Genomic DNA, 20135 nt, shown 5'->3' with positions numbered 1-20135 from the left:
CAAGAAAAGCCCAAATGGGGTCACGGACAGCTGGACATGGCTGAAACATGACCTGAACTCCCTGACTCTGAGGCTAGCTTTGTAACCTCCACCCCACGTGCTGTCTCTATATCCCCAGTGCCCAGGAGAGGGGATGGGAAGTAGCCGGGGCAGGAAGCGTCCCTATTTCCTATGCCTTTGCCCGGCCTGCTCTCTCTGCTCCTTTCTGAATCCTTGAAGCTCCCATCAGATCGGAGGCGTTATCTAAATCCTCCCCTCGCTGGATCTGTTGCCCTCTTGAAATCACTTTGCATCCATGGAGTTCGCTGTCTACATGCTGCATCCCCCGCCCAGCCCCAGTCAAACATAAGCCCTTTGAGGATAGGGATGACTTCCTCCTTTGTCTTTATTTCCTGGGTGCCTAGCCTAGTGCCTGGCACAGAGTGGGGCTTCCCAGCTGCTTCCCGATAGAATGTAAGTGCCCTGGGGGTAGCCTATCCCCAGCATTCGGCACAGTGCCTAGCTCATCGGAGGCATTTAGTAAACCTTTGTGCATTGATTGTTTTAGGAGGGTGGTAAAGTGCCCGAGGGCAGGGGGCAATTTCATTTTCTTTTTCCCTTTGTATCCCAAATGCCAAGCACATAATGAGACCCAGATAACAGTTTCTGGGTTGTAGCGGTGGCTCCATGAAATTCTGAGAGATTGGGGGTGGGGATCTCGAGGGTGGATGCAGAGCAGTGTGTGCCCCCCTCACCTGGGAGAAGGGGACCAGGCAGAGGTGGATTGGAGGTGAGAATGAGTGGGAGGCGGCACCGCAATGACTTACTGCCTTTATTCTGCTGACACCCCAAAGGGCGCCCCCCAGCTGGCCCAAGCTCTGCCATGCTCACACGCGCACCGGGCAGGCGGGCTGGCATGCACAGCAGACATCGAGACATCCGTTTTCTGGCTCTGTGAGTCCCTAAGGGGCAGGGGGGGCTGCTCCTTGGCTGGCCCCCTACCCATTTTGGAAGCCAGCCTCAGCACCAACCAGGCTGAAGGAGGGGGGCTGGGAGGTATCAGGAAGAAGCCAGGTCCTACCCCTCCCCAGAGAGTCCCTGTGCAAACTTGAAGTGATGGCGACTGGCTCTGGAGCAGGGGTGGGGTGTCACACATACCCCCTCACTCCCTGAAGCTTTCCCCCCTGCAGTTTCTGAGGGAGGGGCTGCTTTTTTGTCTACCTGGGGGGCCCTGATCCAGACTAGAGCACTGCAGTCACTCCAGCGTGGAGAACACCCAAGTCTGAGGTTATGGGGGGCACCCCCCTGTTCGAGAGCAGGGAGGCCTGGACCCCATGGGGGATGGGCAGTGGCATGACCCCCATCCCCTAATCCGTCTTCAATATGAAGAGGTGGCATCTGTCCTAAGCGTCCTGGCCCCGCTGTTGCTCACAGAGGGAACACAGGCCACAGCGGGGGGGGGGCTTCCGGTGGTCCCCCAACACATTGTGAACTTTGGGCCACAGCCCTTGACCAAGCGTCCAAACGTCCAAATGTCTGGCCACTCCAAGTTCCTGCGGCACCCCGGGGCCGTCCGGGGCTGCTCAAGGGGGTCAGACCTGCACAGGCAGCGTTTGGTTCATCTGCAACCGCATGTCCTGGATGCTGCTTAGAATCTTCTTCTGGTGTCCAGCCAAAGTCACGCCAATCCGGAGCAGGTCCCTGGGGGTGGGGTGGGGGTGAAGGACAGTGGTCAGCTTCCCAGGGCATCGAAGGACCTCCTTTTCTCTACCTCTGCCCTTCGTACCCAGGGCTCCTCCCCTTCTGGCCTGGAATGTTCTGGGCATTCTAGGGATCCTCCCAGAATCCCAAGGCTCCAGTGTTCAAGGCTCGGTCTAAATCCCACCTCCCGCAAAAGGCCTTTCTCAGTTCTACCAGTTGTGAGCCCCACCCCCCTCTCCACAATCCAAAATGACTCTACACATTTTGCCTTGACTTATCCTAACTCCTATTCTCTCCCTCTAAGTAGAAGGTAAGTTTCTTGAGGGCAGGATAGTCTTTTAATCCCTGGCACCTCTCACAATGTCAGGCACATAGTAGGCACTTAAATTATTAGTGATTGACTGATACTTTGATACACACACACAGACAATGCATGTGCTCACACATATGCACACACATGCACACACACACACACACACACACACACACACACACACACACACACACGCTGCCTCCCTCAACTCAATATACACTCTTTCATGGCCGGCACCACTTCATTTTTGTCTTTGATCACCAGTGCCTTGCACACAGCAGAAGCTTAATAGATGCTTCTTGAATTGAATCTCAGATTTAGAGGATCTTAGATTTCAAATTAGAAGGGACGTTGGAGACCAAGAAGTCCGATCCCCTAATCTTTTAAATGGGAAAACTGAGGCCCAGAGAAAGGAAGTGATTTGTCCAGGGTCATACAGGTAGAAAGAGACAGTCTTCTAAAAATGGAGCTTTTGGGGCAGGTAGGTGGCGCAGTGGATAGAGCACCGGCACTGAAGTCAGAAGGACCTGAGTTCAAATCCAGCCTCAGACCAAACACTTGACACTTATTAGCTATGTGACCCTGGGCAAGTTACTCAACCCCAATTGCCTTAAAAAAAAAAAAAAAAAGCAAAAAAAAAATGGAGCTTTTCCCACTAGAAAAAGATCATTACCTAAGACCATAAGGTCATTGGACTGAACTGAAAAATCCAAAAGGTCACCTGGTTCCCATTTTACAAACGAGGAGTGGCTTTTCAGAGAAATTAAGGGATACTGGACCAATGAAGGGGTCATGGAGGATGACCCCCAGTGATTTGCCCAAGGTCACTTCTCCAGTCAGTGGCAGAGCCAGGACTCAGGTGCGTTCCCACTGCCAACTAAACGGACACTCACTCTGCAGTCATCTGGGCAACGAGGTCGAAGGAGGCAAAGCCAGCGCTGACGAAGCTTTCCTTGTACCTCCCCATCTTGATGGCATCCAGCCAGTCCCCCACCGTGGTGAAGGTGGTGTAGTCAGGGACAGTTCGGTCTAACAGTGGCTGGGACACCCTGCAGGCAGAGAAAAGAGGGGGAAGTGAACCTCTGGGAGGGAGCAAGGAGAGGGTGAGAGCTCCATTCCAGGTGGGATGAGAGAGGGGGAGACACGTACCCAGACTGGACGCTGGCAATAACCTTCAGGCTGGCAGCATTCCGAATGAGCTTGTCCAAGGTGTTGACAATTTGGGCAAACTTGGGCCGCAGATTCCGGTCCCGCACCCAGCAGTCCAGCATGAGCTGGTGCAGGGCAGTGGGGCAGTCCATGGGGGGCGGCAGGCGGTAATCCTGCTCCACGGCATTGATCACCTGGAGCCAGGGGTGGAGAGAGAGAGGTGCCCAGGAGGCATGAATTTCCGTGGGCACCGCTGACATCTGCCCTGGGCCCTACCCTCCGAGGGGGCTCCCGAAGTCCCAGACCTGAGCATTTGTCTGGCTTTTCCCTGAACTATGCCCTGCCTCCATCCCCCCATTTCAGAACTGTCCCCTCCTATTGAGACTTAGCTTTCCCCAATTCCCTCTAGATGACAACGTTCCCACTCTCCTCCACTCTTCCCAGAGCACTGGTTCAGGCCTCCTGGCAGACACTTAATAAGAGTGCTGTCCAGTCAAAGGTAAGCTTCTGGAGGGCAGGGACCAGCTCACTTTTGTCTGGCAGGATGCCTGGCATATAGTAATGCCTTCAGATCATAGGCTTCAGAGCTAGACAGGAACTCAGAGCTCCAATCCCTTCATTTTACAGATGAGGAAATTGAGGCTCAGAAAGGGGGAGGCACGTGGCCCAAAGTCATACATTTAGAGCTGGAAGGGATGTTTAGAGGAAGCCCACCAAGAGAAGTCAGGTGACTTGTCCAAGGTCACACAGTAAGTGAGGACCCTGGAACCTAGGTCCTGGGGTTCCAAATTCAGGCCACTTTTTGCTGCCCCTACTTAATAAGAAGCCATTGAACTGAATGAAATTAATCAACACTGGCCTAAGTGCAGTGGCCCCTCCCCCTCCCTGATCCCCTAGTCCCCACTTACATCTTGATTACTCATGTCCCAGTAGGGCCGCTCTCCATAACTCATCACCTCCCACATGACGATCCCATAGCTCCAGACGTCACTCGCTGATGTGAACTTTCGGTAAGCGATGGCTTCAGGGGCCGTCCATCGGATGGGGATCTTCCCACCCTGGTGGGGAGGGGGACACAGACCCTTCACCCTGTGATTCAGGGCTGGCTCCTGCCCACATGGTGTCCCCACCCAGTTGGCACCACCTCCCCCGCCCCATTATTGCATGACCCTTTGGCCCCGTACCAGTGAACTAGTATAGGTGGGGTCAGCAGGGTCATCCTCCAGAAACCGGGAGAGGCCGAAGTCGGAGACTTTGCAGACCAGGTTGCTGTTCACCAGGATGTTCCGGGCAGCTAGGTCCCGGTGGACATAATTCATTTCGGACAGGTACTTCATGCCTGCTGCGATGCCCCGTAACATGCCCACCAACTGGATCACGGTGAACTGCCCATCATTCAGCTGGAGAATGGGGACACACAGACTTAGGCTCCAGGGAAAGTAGCCTTGTATGCAATGTCCCCCACCTCTTCAAAGAAGGGGGGAAAGGAAGCACTTTGACCTTTGGGGACTAGGGAGGATGACAGTCTGTCTGTGACCCATATCTCGGTGCTGAGGACTCCATGGGGAGGGGTCAGGGCACGGTTCTTTAAGGTTTCTAACATTTTCTATTCCTGAGCTCGTCCAACCCTCACAACCAGCTTGGGAAAGGGGACGCTGCTGTGCTTTGGGGCCAGCCAGGATCCAGCCCTGTGATTGGATCAAGGTGGGACACTCTCCCCATGTAGCTTAGCCACTTCTCTGAAACTTAGGATCTTAGAGAGAGGTGGAGGTGCCTGGCCAGGATTGAGCCCGGATTCTATCCACTCTGATTTGGGGCATAGTTAATCCCCTCCACCAATGCAGACAGGCCCCTGCTCTGCAATGTGGAACCTTTAGAGATGCCTGGGGGTGCCGAGAAGTGCCACACTTATTATCCCCATTTTGTGGAGGAAGAAACTAAGGCTTGGCATTCTTTCTGCTTTCCCTGGCCATCGTCAACTAGAGGCCAGATGACCACTTGTCAGGCATGTTAGCACAGGGATTTCTTTTCAGGTGTGAGTTAAACTGGTCTGTGTGGGTTAAACAGGCGCTGGAATAACTTTGATTCTTTGATTCTAGGCAAGAAGACTGGGGTAGATGAAAGAACACTGGATTAGGCAGCTGAAGACCCAGGTTTGAGTTCTAATCAGCTTTAGGGCCTTGGATAAGTCACTTAACTTCTCTGAGACTCAGTTTGCCCATCTGCAAAATAGGGCTGAGTATTTGCTTTGCCTGCCCTCCCAGGACTGTGCGGACCAAATGAGATAAGAGATGTGAATACACTTGGGGAACACAAACAGCACCACCAGGCAGCAGTTTTGGGGATGGGGGACAACTCACTCGGAGGAAGGAGTCGAGGGCACAGTTCTCCATGAACTCCGTGAGGATCATGACAGGCCGGCTCTTGGTGACCACGCCTTCCAGGCGGATGATATTGGGATGGTCAAACTGGCCCATAATGGAGGCCTCACTCAGGAAATCTCGCCGCTGCCTTTCCGTATAGCCAGCCTTCAGGGTCTTTATGGCCACGAACAATTCCCGGCGGCCTGGCTGCTTCAGTCGGCCCCTACACACCTCGCCAAACTCCCCTGCAGGTCACAGGCCAGGGTCACATGCTATCCCTTGTGGATACACTCCCCTCTCCCAGCAGAGAAGAAGCCCCTGCCAGGCCAGGACAGCTTGGGATTTGCGAACAGAGCCCCGGACACAATGCTAGGCACGCAGGAGGCTGAATGCATGCTCACTGAATGAGAGGGAGCCCTCCCTAGGCTTCAGGCTCTAATGCCCACCCATCTCAGGGACTCTCCTCACCCTCTGCTTCTCTAGAATAAGGATTCTTAATCTGGGAGCTGTGAACTTTGTATATTTTGACGACTGTATGTCAATAGAATTGTTTTCCTTTGGAATCCAATGGATTTTATTTTCTGTATCTAAGAACGTCATTTGGAGAAGGTACCAGCCCATGCCAAAGGGATCTGTGAAACACAAAGGTCACGAGCCCCTGCCTAGAGGGACGACATGGCCAACCGGCTATCTCCTCCCTCCCTTCCACCCTCCCCGGTGACTCACCAGCTCCAATCACCTCCTCGATCTTGACGCAAGAGACATCAATCTCTTTGGCAAACTCCCTCACAGCCTCGTTGGGGTCTTCGTAAGTGAAGGGATCGATGTAAACCTTCATGCCGGGAGCAACTGGGGGCAGAAGAGAGGGATCAGGGAGGGGTAGGGCTCCTGGAGGGGGGAGGAAAGAGGTGGCACTCATGTTGGTCATCCTTAAGGGGAAAGGCTTGGTAGAGAACTAGTGACATTTGGGGGTCTCCTTTTCCACCTATTTTTTGGGGGGGCTGAGAAGGCTGCACCCACAATTTTACCAGTTTACAGAGCTCAAAGGGGGAGCCAGAAGGAGATCAGACGATGGCTAGAAATAACTTTTCTTTATCCTTTGCCCCTAGACAGGAGCCCTAGTGAGCACCACATGCAGGGAAAGGCCCTCCCCATCCTGCCTGCTGGCAAAAGCAGCAGCCAAAGATGGGGCATCCTCTTGCCCAGTCCCTGGCAGTCTCCAAGAGCTCTTATGTCTTCCTCGGCCCTCTCTCTCAGCTTTGCCCATGGCCACCAGCTCAGTCCAGGCCCTCATCATCTCCTGCCTGGTTTAGCAGCTGGCCTGACCACTCAGCCGCCTGCCCGCCTGCTCACTGAAGTCACTGCCCCCTTCCAATCAAACCTTGGCCATAGGAATCTCTCTCAAACTCCATTTTCAGCAAGTTGCCCCCATTGTCTACCAGAGCCAGCCAGGTACACTGGGCAGCCAGCTCACTTTGGCCTAAATTCTCCTACCTGCTTTGCAAACACCACCAGCCACCATCCCCACCCACTCCTTCACCGTTGACTTCAGCTGAACCAGTCTCCTCATTCTTCTCCACTCTCCCACTTGGGCTGTGTCCTCACCTCCTCTCTGCACCCTCCAAATAACCACTCATCTCTAGGGCGCCATCTTTCCCTCTCCACCTGGCCAAAATAGCTTCGTCCTTTAATACTCAGCTCAAACCCCCTCCTTCCTGCCCTCAGCACCGCCACATCCTGGCCACAGCCTAACAATCACAGAACCACACAGTACATCACACTCCTCCATTTCCCTTCTCCCTGCCTGGAATGCACTCGATCCTCACCTTCATCTCTTAGAATGCTTCACCAGCACAAAGTGACCTCCCACGTGAGGACCTTGCTGATGCGCCCTCATCTCCCTAGCTACCAGTGCTAGTGGATGGGACAGTGAGGAGAGCGCCAGATGCGGGTGTGAATGTCAGCTTTTTGACTTTCTACCGATGACACCTTCAGCAAGCTCATTCCCCCTCAGCCCCAGTTTCTTCATCCATGAAATGAGCCCATCAGGCTGTGCTGCGGTCCTCTGGCTGATTTCACATGGCCTCTGAAGCCCCTTCTGACTCTAAGCCTGCAGGCTTGTGACCTGGGAGCTATCCTACAAATATTTCTCTATGTGTGCGAGTGATCTTTCCTGCTAGAATCTGGGCTCCTTGTATGCAAGCCAGTCATATTTCAAGAATAATCCTTTTCTGCCATTCTTTGCATAGTGAAATGTGCATATTCACTGAGGATTTTCTAGTTCACAATCTTTTAAAAAAGAAGGTAAGCTTCTTGAGGGCAGAGAGCAGTTCATCCTTGGTCTTGTGCTCCCAGCAGCCAGCACAGTGCCTGCCCCAGAGCAGGTGTCTAATAATTGTTTGCTAATCAGCGGATGATCCGGCACCAGACTGTCCCCGGTCCACATGTCTGGTCTCCCCCCCCCCGCTGGACTCTGCCCTCCTTGAGGTCATGGACCATATCTCAGGCCTCTGAGAATCTTAGCCCAGTGCTAGGCCCCAGGAGGGGAGCAGGATAAGCCTCCAGCTGCGTTCTCACGGGTAGGTCTCCCAAACCTAAGTGGGGCTTGAGGAAGCAAAGGTGGGACAGGAAGCTGGGGGGAGGGGAGAGGGAGGACTCCTCATCACTTACTGTACTGCTGCAGCTTTTCCGTGTACTCCGAGTCAGAACCATGGCGCTGCTTCCTGGAGGAGGGGAGAAAACACAGGGACAAGTGGAGGGGTCAGTCACGGAGATATCGTCACATACACACCCCCTTGTTCAGCTCCAAAGAGGGTGGATGTGGCCAAACCCCAGCTAGCAGAGAGAATTTATCATCTAGTGGAAAGAATGGGACACTGGAGGACCTGGGTTCAAATCCTGCCTCTGACACAGAGCTTCATGACCTTGGGCAAGTCACTCACCACCGCCTCAGTAAAATGAGGGGGTTGGACTAGAAAGTCTTGAAGGTCTTTCCAAATCCAGAGCCCTTGTCACTTCCCTCTCTCAGCCTCAGTTTCCTCAACTGTAAAATGAGAGAGTTAGACTCCAGCTGAAGTTCTAGGATCCTATGTGTCCAGGCTAGAGGCGCCAGGGCCTAATGGGAGACATGGGCATTGTGGGGAACTCTCAGAGGGGCGCCCCCTATGCCAGGGGAGCCCTATTTGATCCGGGGTCCCTAGGACGGCTATCAGAGGGAGGGAGAGCCGACCTGAGGCAGACGATGGCGATGACAACGATGACCACGAGGAAGACCAGGCCGGCGGTCGCTGAGCCCACGATGAGGGGAAGCTGCTCCTGGAGCTGTTGGGCCCCTGAACCTAAAGACGGGAAAAGGGGGCTTGAGAGTGTTGCCGGGAGAGACCCTGGGGGTGTGGGAGGGGTCCCCTCTGCCAACCAACCAGGGCCCTGTGCAGGAGGGAAAGCCCGAAGGAGCGAGGAAGGAGAATGTGAGGAACCCTGAGAGCACCGGAAGGCCTGCATGAACGGATGCAGAGAGAAGCATCGGGAGAACCGCAAGACAGCTGGGAGTGAGACCTGAATGAAAAGCTCCAGCAATGGCCGCAGGGGCCAGATCGTGAGGAGCGGCCTCCTCTGGGCAGAGAGGTGTAGGGGTTACTGCTGGGGCAGTGCTGTGCACACTGGTAGGCATGATCGTGGCATGGGAGAGCTTCCTTAATTTTAACTGGTGCAAAGGGGCATTCGATTTGGATGGAGGGAGTGACCCAGCTATATAACAATTCAAGAACAAGTAAATCGGAGGGAGGTAGTAGGTAGGAGAGGGCTGTCGGGGGGCTACTCACCTCTCTCCCCCGTGGTCTCAAACTCAGCGGGGTGGCTGTACTGGCCATAGCCAGCCACGGTCCGAGCTCGGACCTGGACCACGTAACAGGCGTCTGGCCGCAGTCCGTCCAGCTGCACCGAATTCCTCTGGCTGGTCACTGTGGAAGCGATGCCCTCACTCTGCAGGGGTCACAGAGGGCCATGAGGGCTCTGAGAGGCACCCCTTCCACCCCTCCCCGAGGCTCCCCACCCGACAGGGTCCCCTTCCTTTTGATCTGGGGACAAACTCAGGTGGGATCTTCATGTTCTTTGGGGAAGCAGAGGTAGCCCTCCCAGAACCCCCAACGCCCTGCCCTGAGCAGCGTCAATGAAGGCACTTGAACCCCTCCCTAGTCCCCTCTTTACTTGCCCCTTCCCATGGACAAAGCCACTCCCACAGCCGCACTCTAAGCCCCTCCCACATCGTCTCTCTCTTATCGTTCAGTCATTTTCAGTCGTGTCTGACTCCCCATGACCCCATGTCTGCCATTTCCTTCTTCTGCTCATTTTACAGATGAGGAAACTGAGGTAAACAGGGTTAAGTGACTTGCCCAGGGTCACTCAGTTAGGAAGTGTTTGAGGCCCAATTTGAACTCAGCTCTTCCTGACTCCAGGCCTGGCGCTCTCTCATTTAGACTACGGCAATAGTCTCCCAATTGGTATCCCTGCCTCCAATGTCTCCCTACTCCAATCCATCCTCACGGCTTCCAAAATAATCTTCCTCAAGTGCAGGTCTAACCAGGCCACTCCCCTGCTCAAGAGCCTTTAGTGGCTAGCTCCCTATTGCCTCTAGGATACAATGCTACCACCTCTGTTTGGCCTTGAAAACCTTCCCCAATCTGGTCCTAGTCAACCTTTCCACGCTCAGTGTAGAAGACTCCCTTTCCTATAATTTCTGTTCCAAGCGAACTCATCTACTTGAGGCTGCCTTGGGATGACATTTCCAGCTGCCACATCTGTGTCTGTCCCAAGGCTGACTCTCCCGCCTGGAATGGCCTCCCTCCTCATGCAAGCACAGGAGATGACTCGGGATTCCCCAGGTTGTTAGTAGGTCCCTCCAGGCCTTGCTTCATCACTGGATAAAGTCCTGGGCCCCCCTCCCAGAAGAATGGGAGACCCTGTTCTTACCTCTGCCTTGGTGGGAGGTGCTTAATGGATATATCCTGAATGAATGAGTGCTCAATCAACCTCCCTCCTTAGCCCTCCTCTTCACCCCCGCAGGGTCTGACACACAGGTCTCCAACCCCAACTTTGGTTCTCCAAGGACCTTTCTCGGCCCCAGCTCTGTCCCACCCCAGCTCTGTCCCCCATGTGTGCATAGACATGTGTGCACACACACATACATACAGGCAAACACACCCACACACAATTATATGCAAACACACACCTGCACACTCATGTGCAACTATGCATCAACACATACACGCAGGACAAACCCAAATGACCATACCTGCACGCACACACATGTACAAACACATACACACATCCATACGCTCTTGTTCAGAAACTCACACACACACATTACACACATGTGTATACCTGCCTCCATGCACGTGCAAACACACCCATGCACTCTCATGTACAAACACACCTGTGCCCACCTGCATAAACACATGTATAAGCACACTCATGCACAATCCTGAGCAAACACACAGAATACAAATACATATAGCATGCCTGCTTGCACACACATGTGCACACACATGCTGCACTGACCTTTTCAAAGTACTTCATCTCATAGTCTAAGATGATGCCATTGGGCCGCTCAGGGGGAGCCCAGGACAGGGTCAAGCTGCTTCCAGAGCTGCTGTGTAGACGCATGGTGGGAACTTCTGATGGAGCTGGGGGACAGAGGGGAGAAGTCATACTCCAGCTTCCCTGGTCCTCCGCTTCCCACCAGGAACAAGGCCCATTCCCCAACCCCACCCAGAGACAACACAATCCAGGGGAAAGAGCTCTGACTCTGGGGCTTTGGGATCTGGGTTCAAATCCTGCCTATGACACTGGTGACTTGCCACTCACTTCACCTCCCTGGGCCTCAGTTTCCACCTCTGCAAATGAGGGAGCTGGTCACAATGGCCTTTTAGATACCTTCCAAGTCTAGATTTATGATCTGGGACCCACAGCCTGAGGTTCAAGGGCCTGCTTTGGAAGTGGGAGTATTCACTGCTGGGCAGGATTCCAACCCAAAGAAGAGTCTGGCCCTGGTCACGAGGCTCTCTGTGGTATCCCACTACAGGCCTGAGAGCCCTTTGAAGGGCCCTGAAGATAGCAACAGGTATTCTCATCCCTTCCCTCTAGAAAGTCCCAGTAGAATATAAACTCCCTGAAGGCAGGAAATGCTTGTCATTCTGTCTTTGCAGCCTCATTCCCCAACACACATAGCTAGTGCTTGTTGGGTTGGGTAGGATTAGAAAAAGCAGCTCTTGAACCCAGGCCCCATTGGAGACCATGGTCTAGAGACAACATGGGGCACGCCCTGACATCCTGCCTGGATGTTGTGCCCCACCCACCCCTAGCAGGCCACTTGGTCTCAGCAGGAGGCATGAGTGACTCCAAGCTGTGCAGTCCCTGAGGCTGTTCGGTGCTCTCCCTTCCCCAGGCCCTGTGATGTCCTGGCTAGTCTGAACAGCTGTAACTAGGGTGGCCAGCGAAGGCTTTGTCCTAGGCCCCACAGCCCTTCCTCACCAGCTTGATTGGTGGTGATGTTCACAGCGGCATAGCGAGGTGGCAGGGCGCTCTTGCCCGAGACCCCGTTAACAGCCTGCACCTCAAAGCTATAGCGGGTGTGGGCCAGCAGCCGGCTCACGTGTACCCGCCGCTCTGTGAGCCCCAGCTGTCGGGGCACGAACTCCACGTTGTCGTCACAGCGGGAGCAAGTGGCCGGGCCCGACGTCCCAGGGCCCCCCTGGCATTTCTTGCAGATGACGTTGTAGAGGAGGTCATCTCGGCCGCCCAGGTCCCGAGGTTCACTCCACTCTAGTACCAGCGAGGTCTCATTCACGTTGGAGATCACACTGTGGGGTGGGGACGGCACAGCTGGTGGAGAATGGAGAAGGAGGTGTCGGGGGAGGGTGATGAGGCAGGGGAGGGCAAGGACAGGGAATCTTCCCCTCCCCCGAGGACCGCCCCCCACCTCTACCCTCATGAAAGGACAGACGGACAGACAGCAAACAGGAGACAAACCATCCCTGCTGGGGGCAGGGCAGGATGAAGCCCCAGGACAATTTGACCTTCTCTCAATTTGTGCTGTGGCAAAACCCCAGCTGGCTGCCCTCCGTGAGGCTTTTTGGACAGGATAGCTTGAGAAAATTAGGGGGATTGATGGAAGAAAAAATAGCAGACCCCCCCTCCCCATCTTGGGTCAAAGTCAGAGCTCAAGGGTCACTCACTAGTGCAGGCACTGTCGGGAGGGTCAGAATCAGCACGATAGAAGTTGTTATGGCAAATACAGATGGTGGCGGAGGCAGATGTTGTGCGGCTGTTGGGGGGACAAGGGAGGCAGGGTCCCTCTCCCTGTTTCGCCTTGAAGCTCCCGGCGGGGCAGGCTAGCAGAGACCACGGAACAGAAAATCTGGTCATTCCTCTCTCAGGCCAAAGGGAAAATAGACCCCTTTCCCCATGAAAAAACCCTTTGCACAATTCAGCAAGGTCTTTGAGACCCTCCCTAGTATGGGCCTTGGCTCCCTCTCCCCTCCCAGACCCCAGGGTAATGCCAAGATTGCCCAATCCCAGCCACAGTAACAGAGGGCCCTTCTGGCCCCATGGAAACCCCGTGTTGGCAGATTTCCCTCCTCCCATCTTCACCCCCCCCCACCTGGGGGCCTCAGGGACTACGTCAGCCTTGCCACCTGGCCAGCTTGGGCTTGTTGGACTTGGAACAAGGCAGAGGAGGAAGAGACCACCAGGCGGGGCTGGTACTAGAACCCCTTTCCACTCAATCATCTTAACAAAGGCCTGACACCTCAGGGGAGCCCCAGACCCCCCATGTCACCCCATGGAGTTCCCCAGAACACCCAGAAATGACTAGGATCTCAGGACCCTCAAAACCTTCCCCCCCCCATCAATTATTTCACTGAGAACAGTGGCCCTATTATTCTTGATGGCCCCTGGGGGCAGCGAGGTAAGGAATGGAGAGGTCTCCAGGCCCAGCCCAGGTTGTGAGTGGGTGGGTGGGTGGGAGAGACAGGTTATGGCCAAGACCCTCAGGCATCTCCCTATGAGTTTCTGGAGCAGTCCCAAAGAGAGGACCAGCAGAGCGCTCGGCACCCACCCGGGGACCATGCACAGAAAAGACGGCTGAGTGATGGAAGGGCTGAGGATCTCCCAGCACATGTTAATAATAGCAAGGAGGCCAGGAGAGAAGCTGCTGGTCCTGTCGTGGGGTATCGGAGCTGCCAGGGACCCCAGAGACGGTCCGGGACAGCCCTCAAGCATCTACGCATCCCCACTACTGAGCACACAGTAGGTCCTTTAAGGAATACTCATTTGTTGAGTTTGAATTGGAGTTGATAAGGTCCCCAAGCGAAGTGATTCGCCCAAGGCCACACAGTATGTGGAAGATAAGATTAGAACCCAAGACCTGACTCAAATTCTGGATTCCAATCCAACAAAAATAGCATTAGAATTCTAGTAGAATGCTTCCTTGTCCCCCCAGCACTACTTTAACCCAGCCGAATAGCAATAATAATCCTTTTTAAAAAAACCAGATCTATGATTCATCTATGGAGGGAGTTCCCAGCAAGGATTCAGCACCTGGTTCTGCAACTTTTGGTCTTAAGGTGCTGCCCAGGGAACTGAGAGGTTAAGTAACTTGGCCAGGGTCACACAGCCAGGCGGTGAGAGGAACCAGCAGATAGCGCCATAAAATGCAAACTCCAGGGAGAATTCCAGCAAGCTCAAGCTGCCATTTCAGGTACATTAAGATCTCAAAGGACCTTGCGCTCCTTCTGTCTCATTTGAGCTTCTCAATGGTGCTGGGAGGAGGTGCTGTGGGTTCCTATTGTCAGCCCCATTTTGCAGATTAAGAAACAGAGGCTGCCAGGCTAAGGGATTTGTCTAAGGCCACATAGCCAGGAAGTGCCAGAAGGAGAATTTGAACCCGAGCCCTCCAGAATTCAGGTCTAGAACACCTTTGATGCTTGCTACCTGTGTCGCCTCGGCCTCAGTTTCCTCCTTTAAGAGGAGGGGACTGGATTAGAAGGCCTCTGAAGTCCTTTGTACCTCTTGACCTATAGTCCTATAATCTTTGATATCACCTATTCTCCCTGGGCCTCAGTTTCCTCATCTGTAAAATGAAGGGATTGGACTACATGGCTCCTGTAGATCTATGAGCCTATCATTCTTAGTCACTTACCCTCCCCATGCCTCAGTTTCCCCTGACAGTGCTCACTCATGCCCCCATGTGCTAATCTGTACCTGCACTCTTCATCTGCCACCCAGATCTACCCTGTCTCCAACTATCTACCGGGCATACTGACACAATGAAATGGCTCCATCATCCATCCCTCTCATGTCCTCTAGTATTCACCCTTATTCCCCCTCGGTGGGGCTGGCTAGTGCTGGGGGAATCCAAAGCAGGGACCGTGCCCACCCTCCGGGCTCAGATACACTCTTGTATCCTCTCCAAAGCTCAAACCCAGAGTGGATGAGAGCCACACCCCCCAGGGCCGCCCCCTTGCTCCTCTCTCCTGGTCTCTCCCCCTCTCCCCTCTTTCTTCTCCCCTCCCCCTCCCCGCTGCTCCATTCCTTGCTAAAAGCGGCACAGCAGTTGCTAAGGGAACCCAAGAGCATTTCCTGCCTGGGCCCTGCAGAGTGCCCTTCCCTGCCAGCCCTCCCTCTCTCCTCAGTGAGACCTCCAGACAGCATCCTAGCCCTCAGAATTCCCCAGCTCCAAGTCCAAGCCCAGGGAGCTAGGTCTGGCAGGACTTCCAGCCTCTCCTGCCTGGTCCCCAGAGTCTGTCCACATTTAGGAGCCAAGGAATTAGCCTGGAGGGAACAAGGAGAATCCTCTTCAGAAATGGCCTTCTGTCGGGCAGCTAGGTGTCATGGGAAGAACACTGACTACCCAATCAGGAGAATGGGGCAGGAGCCCTAGCTGCCATGTAGCCTAAGGCAAGTTCCAACCTCTCTGGGCCTCAGTCTCCTCCTGTGGAAAATGGGGATAATAATAGCCGTCCCACTGATCTGACAGGCTTATTATCAGGATCGAAAAAAATAATGTAAGTAAAAGTGTCTTAGAAAGAACAGGTCACATGACCTTAAGAGCTCTGAAGTGGTCCCATTCCCCTCCCTGTTAACCTGCAATCAGTCTGGCCCCCAAAAAAGTCATTAAGAAAACAATCCTGGTCTTGGAGAATAGTTAAGGAAACATACCACTCTCATCAAGGCAAAAGGTGGGGGAATATGAGGGCAGAATGCTATATATATTGTCAGACATCATTTCTGTTTCAGGTGGCTTCCTTATGAGGGAGAGGTCAATTTGGGGAAGGAGGGCTGGGTAGTTGCAGAAATGATGGTGATATAAAAAGAAAAGGACTCAATTAAACTTGTTTTTTAAAAAATAATTTTTAAAAAGTTGTTCAGTCAGTGATGGAATGGCCCAATGGTCTTTTGTCTCGGCCTTACCAACCACAGGCCTAGCAGATGCTCTGACAAAAGGGATCCAGTGATCTCAAGGAGTCTCTGTCTGACAGGGTTCCCCTCTTCTCAATCCCCCTCTAATTCCCCCTAAACAAACACTCCTTTTCAGCTCAGCCCTCAGGGCCCAATCCACCCTGAGTGGGCACTGGGTACCAACTAGGATTAGGGAGACTGGGCAGGTAGCCATGAATCTGGGCAATTCAGCGTCCCTTCCCTCTTCTCTCCCCTCCTCCCTTACCTACCAAGGCCAGAGCCATGCCAGGCGTGCCCATGCTGGCCCACCTTCACTCACCCTGACACTGAGTGTCCTTGGCACTGGGTTCATAGCCGGCCGCACAGGTGCAGGCCCCCACGGGCACCATCCACTCGCCGTCCCCATTGCAGTACAGTTTGAGGGGCACCGAGACCTCCACAGCATTGGGGATACAGGTGCCAGGAGCGATGACCAGGGAGGTGGGCTCAGCCCCTGTGAGGGTCTCCGGAAAGAGGGCGAAGCTGGCGATGGTTCGGGCACATTTCTTATAGAAGACGCGGACGGAGATGAGGGACATGCAGGCCCCCTGGTCCTGGAAGGCCAGGTAGAAGCCAGCCTTGGAGAGCGGGCCAAAGCTGCGCACCTTGGTGTTGACGCGGCCCGTGTCAAGGCGGGAGAAGCTCTCGTCTGGGGCGATCGTGTCCACCTTGATGTAGGGATTCTCCATCCAGAAGGGGCTGGAGGCAGAGGCCACGTCGCTGTCTGCCTCATAATAAAAGAGGTTGAATGTCTCCTTGCAGGAGCCGGGGATGTTGGGGATACTGTTGCAGTCTCGGACGGTAAACTTGATTTCCACATACACCCGCTGGACCTCTCGCCGGCGGATGAAGCCCGTCCGCAGCCAGTTATTCTGGCTGCTCTCTCGCACGTTGCACACCTGGTATGTCCGGATGGGGTTCATAGCCGCGTCATAGCCACTGACCTCTTCCCACTGCGGAGCAGAGAGAGGAGCTCAGAGCTGGTCAGGGAGGCCAGTGGGAGGGAATCCCAAAGTGCCAGAGCCAGATTCAGCCTTGGCGATCACCCACTTGTACCCCAGGCATTTGATAGAAGAGGAAAACGGAGGCCAAAGAGGGCAAAAGACTCATCCTCCCAAGTCACACAGCCGGGCTAGGGGCCAAGTTGTGATCAGATTTCATAGGCAGGGCTGCCTCTCAAGGCTGGGCTGGGTTGACCGAGGGACATAGAGGCAGACAGAGGATGAAGCACAGACAGAGTAGATAGGAGTGGGGTACACGAGACAGTTGGCAACAGAGGCAAATGCCATAGAGATGGCTAGTAGAAGGAAATGGATATCCCAGGAAAGGGAAGAAAGAGAGGCAGCCAGTGAGCTGGGCAGATGGGGAAAGATGACAGTGACATGGCCCTTCTGGGGCTTCACCCTAGGCATCAAAGCCCAACAGGCAGACAAAGTGGAGGCAGGTGCAGAAATGAGGCAGCCACGCTTCCTAGGCACTAGAGAAATTCTGGCTGACTGGGATCATGCCATCCCTGGGGTAGGAGAGGCTGGGGGTGGGGGACGGGGGGTGGAGCTAACTTTATTCAAAAGAGATGGGGTGGGGGTAGAAGGCAATCTTACCCCAGTTTCTGGATGGGGTGTCCACGCCAGCTCAGATGTCACCCACTTTGTGTCCATGAGGGTCTCTGAAAGGTGGGGAGACAACCGGAAGAAAAGGTCATACACTCAGCTAGCCCAGGAGGCAGAGAGAATATGGGAGAAGTGACCCAAAGTAGGGGGTCAATAAAAGGTGAAGCATCGCCATACCTGGACCTGGGCTGGGGGAATGAAAGTTCAGGTAACACACCTCCAAGGAGCCCCTCACTGATCCTGACACAGGTTTAGAGTCAAAAGGAACCTTATCCAGCCCAACCCCCTCATTTTGCAGAGCAGGAAACCGAGAACCAGAGTAACACGCTTGAGATGAGTTATACCGGGAGCAAGGGCCAAAGTCAGTATCTGAACCCAAGGGCTCAGGCTCCCAGTCCACAAGACCGTGCTGCCTTCCATCCCCTCCTCAGCGGAAGGCCCAGTGGGAGGATGCACTGGAAGATCCGTGGCCCTTCTCCTCATCCCCAGGGCCTCACTCCCACTCTTGCCTCAGGGACCCAAGCCCTGAGGAGGCCCCAAGAACTAGCAAAGGTCCAGAAGGTCAGCCCTCTGGGGACGACGGGGAGGTATCTGTTGCTGACCCTGAAGGACTGGGTTAATGAGGCTGGAGCTCCAGACCGGTTCACACACCTACTGGTCTTCCTAATCCCCACACAAAGAGCCTGCCTGCTCCTTTATCCCTGAACAAAAGGCTGTGTGTGCCCAGCCCCCTGCTGTCCCACTTACTCCCCTGACTCCAAGCCTGACACAAAGGGCCAACCACACACACAGCCCAGCAGAGCAAAGGGGCTGCTGGGGGAGGGGCATGAGCCCAAGGACCCCTTGGCCCTTCCTCCCCACCACTGGTCAGTGCCAACGGGCCATCCCTGTCCTCCCTTTACCAGCCGGAGAGAAGGCAGCAGCCCTTTGGATCCCAAACAACAGCTTGCACCCTGACTTAAAGGACAAAACAGTAGATCTAGCCCTGCCAAGGCCCAGGCCCCCTGGAGGCCAGGGCTGCTCCCAAAGCCCTGGGACAGGACTCACGTAGAGGGGAAGGATAAGGGGTTGGTGCAAACGCGTCCACCTCAGGAAGAGAAGATGGTCCCTGGTCTTTCCTTTGCTTAGTATGAGGAAAGGTGAGGTAGCCAAGAATCTAAGAGGGGAAAGGGCCTTGGGCCATGCAGGCCAATCTCTCACCCCTCACCATCCCAGCCAGGAGGCCCCAAGCAGAGCAGCCCACCCAGGCTTTTCTTGAATCTTTCTCAGCAGCGGGGAGCTCACTAGCTTACAAGAAAGCCAAGCCATCAATTAGTTCAAGTTATCCCAGGACTTTCCCCAGACCAAGGAGAGGGAGATTTCCCCAGATTCCATCCCCTCTTGTCTCTGAAGAGAGATGGGCTAGCTCGAGGGTCCTGGCACCAGTGGTCTCAGGTGCCTGGATGAGAACCCAGGCATATAGCTGTAATAAGTCAGGGTGTAGGGGGAAGGAAAGCCTAGCACAGAGTGTCCCCGGAGGCAGGTGGGAGGAGAAGCCATTTCCTTTTCCTAACCCCTGGGGGCTACCTACCAAGGGTGAATGATAACTTCTCAGGAAATGCCTGGCAAGCTCAACTGAGAGACTGAGGGCTTCAGGCAGGCCAGGCTCTGAGCGGGAGACAAAGGCAGAGATGAAGCAGCAGAGGGCAAAAGTGGACAGAGATGGGCAGGCAAGAGTTAGGCCCACATGACACTGTGCAGGGGAAAGACCATGGCCTTGGGAGACAGCAGACCTGGGCCAAACCAAGCCTCTGTAGCTAGCTACCCGTGGGACTCACCTCCAACTGGAGAAAGCCTCGAAAAAGGGCCTCTGGCACTGGATGCAGACTCACAAAGGTCTAGGTTCAAATGTGTTCTCTGAGACACTTAGTAATAGTAATGATGATGATAATAACAGCTAACACTGATGCAGTGTTTTCTATGTGCCAGGTCCTGTGCTGAATGCTTTATAAATATTATCTCGTTTGATCCTCACAACAACCCTGAAAGTTAGGTGCTATCATGATCACCATTTTATAGATGAGGGAACTGAGGCAAACAGAGGTTAAATGACTTGTCCGAGGTCACACAGCTAAGTGTTGGAGGCTGGATTTGAACTCAGGTCTTCCTGACTCCAGTCCCAGTGTTCATTCACTGTGGTGCCACCTAGCTGCCTTTAGTTATGTGACCGTAGGCAAGTCATTTCTGTGATGCGCTGTAGAAATTTTAGCAACTGATAGATGGCCTCTGAGGCCTCTTCCAGCTCCTGACCAATCAGGTCCAATCACATTGTTTACAGAGGACGGAACTGAGGGCAGAGGAAGGAAAGCGACCTGCCTAAGGTCGCACAGGTAGTAGGTGCCAAAACTCAAATTCCAGCGCTTCTTTCCTCATAGAAACATTCACAGACATCGATGATCACAAGAAAAGTGTGGAGATGGTTACAGAGCCCCACAGCTAATCAGAGATGCAGAGACACGGGGTGGGGCTTCAGAGATGCAGAGACAC

General features: G+C 54.1%; 1 protein-coding gene across 1 annotated transcript in view; it reads right to left on the bottom strand.

The window, feature by feature from the left end:
• Positions 1 to 797: 797 nt before the first annotated feature.
• The window catches only part of EPHB3 (EPH receptor B3), a 29400-nt gene continuing 10062 nt past the window's right edge, over positions 798 to 20135 (bottom strand). The window contains exons 2-16 of the mRNA XM_027875372.1: positions 17601 to 17665; positions 16280 to 16952; positions 12738 to 12893; positions 12034 to 12384; positions 11062 to 11186; positions 9327 to 9486; positions 8735 to 8843; positions 8176 to 8228; positions 6232 to 6354; positions 5503 to 5750; positions 4327 to 4542; positions 4051 to 4200; positions 3143 to 3336; positions 2887 to 3042; positions 798 to 1680 (exon numbers count right to left, since the gene is read on the bottom strand). Of these exons, the coding sequence (XP_027731173.1) occupies positions 1572 to 1680; positions 2887 to 3042; positions 3143 to 3336; positions 4051 to 4200; positions 4327 to 4542; positions 5503 to 5750; positions 6232 to 6354; positions 8176 to 8228; positions 8735 to 8843; positions 9327 to 9486; positions 11062 to 11186; positions 12034 to 12384; positions 12738 to 12893; positions 16280 to 16952; positions 17601 to 17657 (2880 nt within the window). The 5' untranslated portion in view covers positions 17658 to 17665 and the 3' untranslated portion in view covers positions 798 to 1571. The remainder of the gene's footprint in view (positions 1681 to 2886; positions 3043 to 3142; positions 3337 to 4050; positions 4201 to 4326; positions 4543 to 5502; positions 5751 to 6231; positions 6355 to 8175; positions 8229 to 8734; positions 8844 to 9326; positions 9487 to 11061; positions 11187 to 12033; positions 12385 to 12737; positions 12894 to 16279; positions 16953 to 17600; positions 17666 to 20135) is intronic.

Source organism: Vombatus ursinus, unplaced genomic scaffold (assembly GCF_900497805.2).
Source record: "Vombatus ursinus unplaced genomic scaffold, bare-nosed wombat genome assembly UNPS02014808.1, whole genome shotgun sequence".
Classification (NCBI taxonomy): domain Eukaryota; kingdom Metazoa; phylum Chordata; class Mammalia; order Diprotodontia; family Vombatidae; genus Vombatus; species Vombatus ursinus.
Note: the sequence above shows the minus strand (reverse complement) of the source record. Positions and strands in the feature narration are given on the sequence as shown.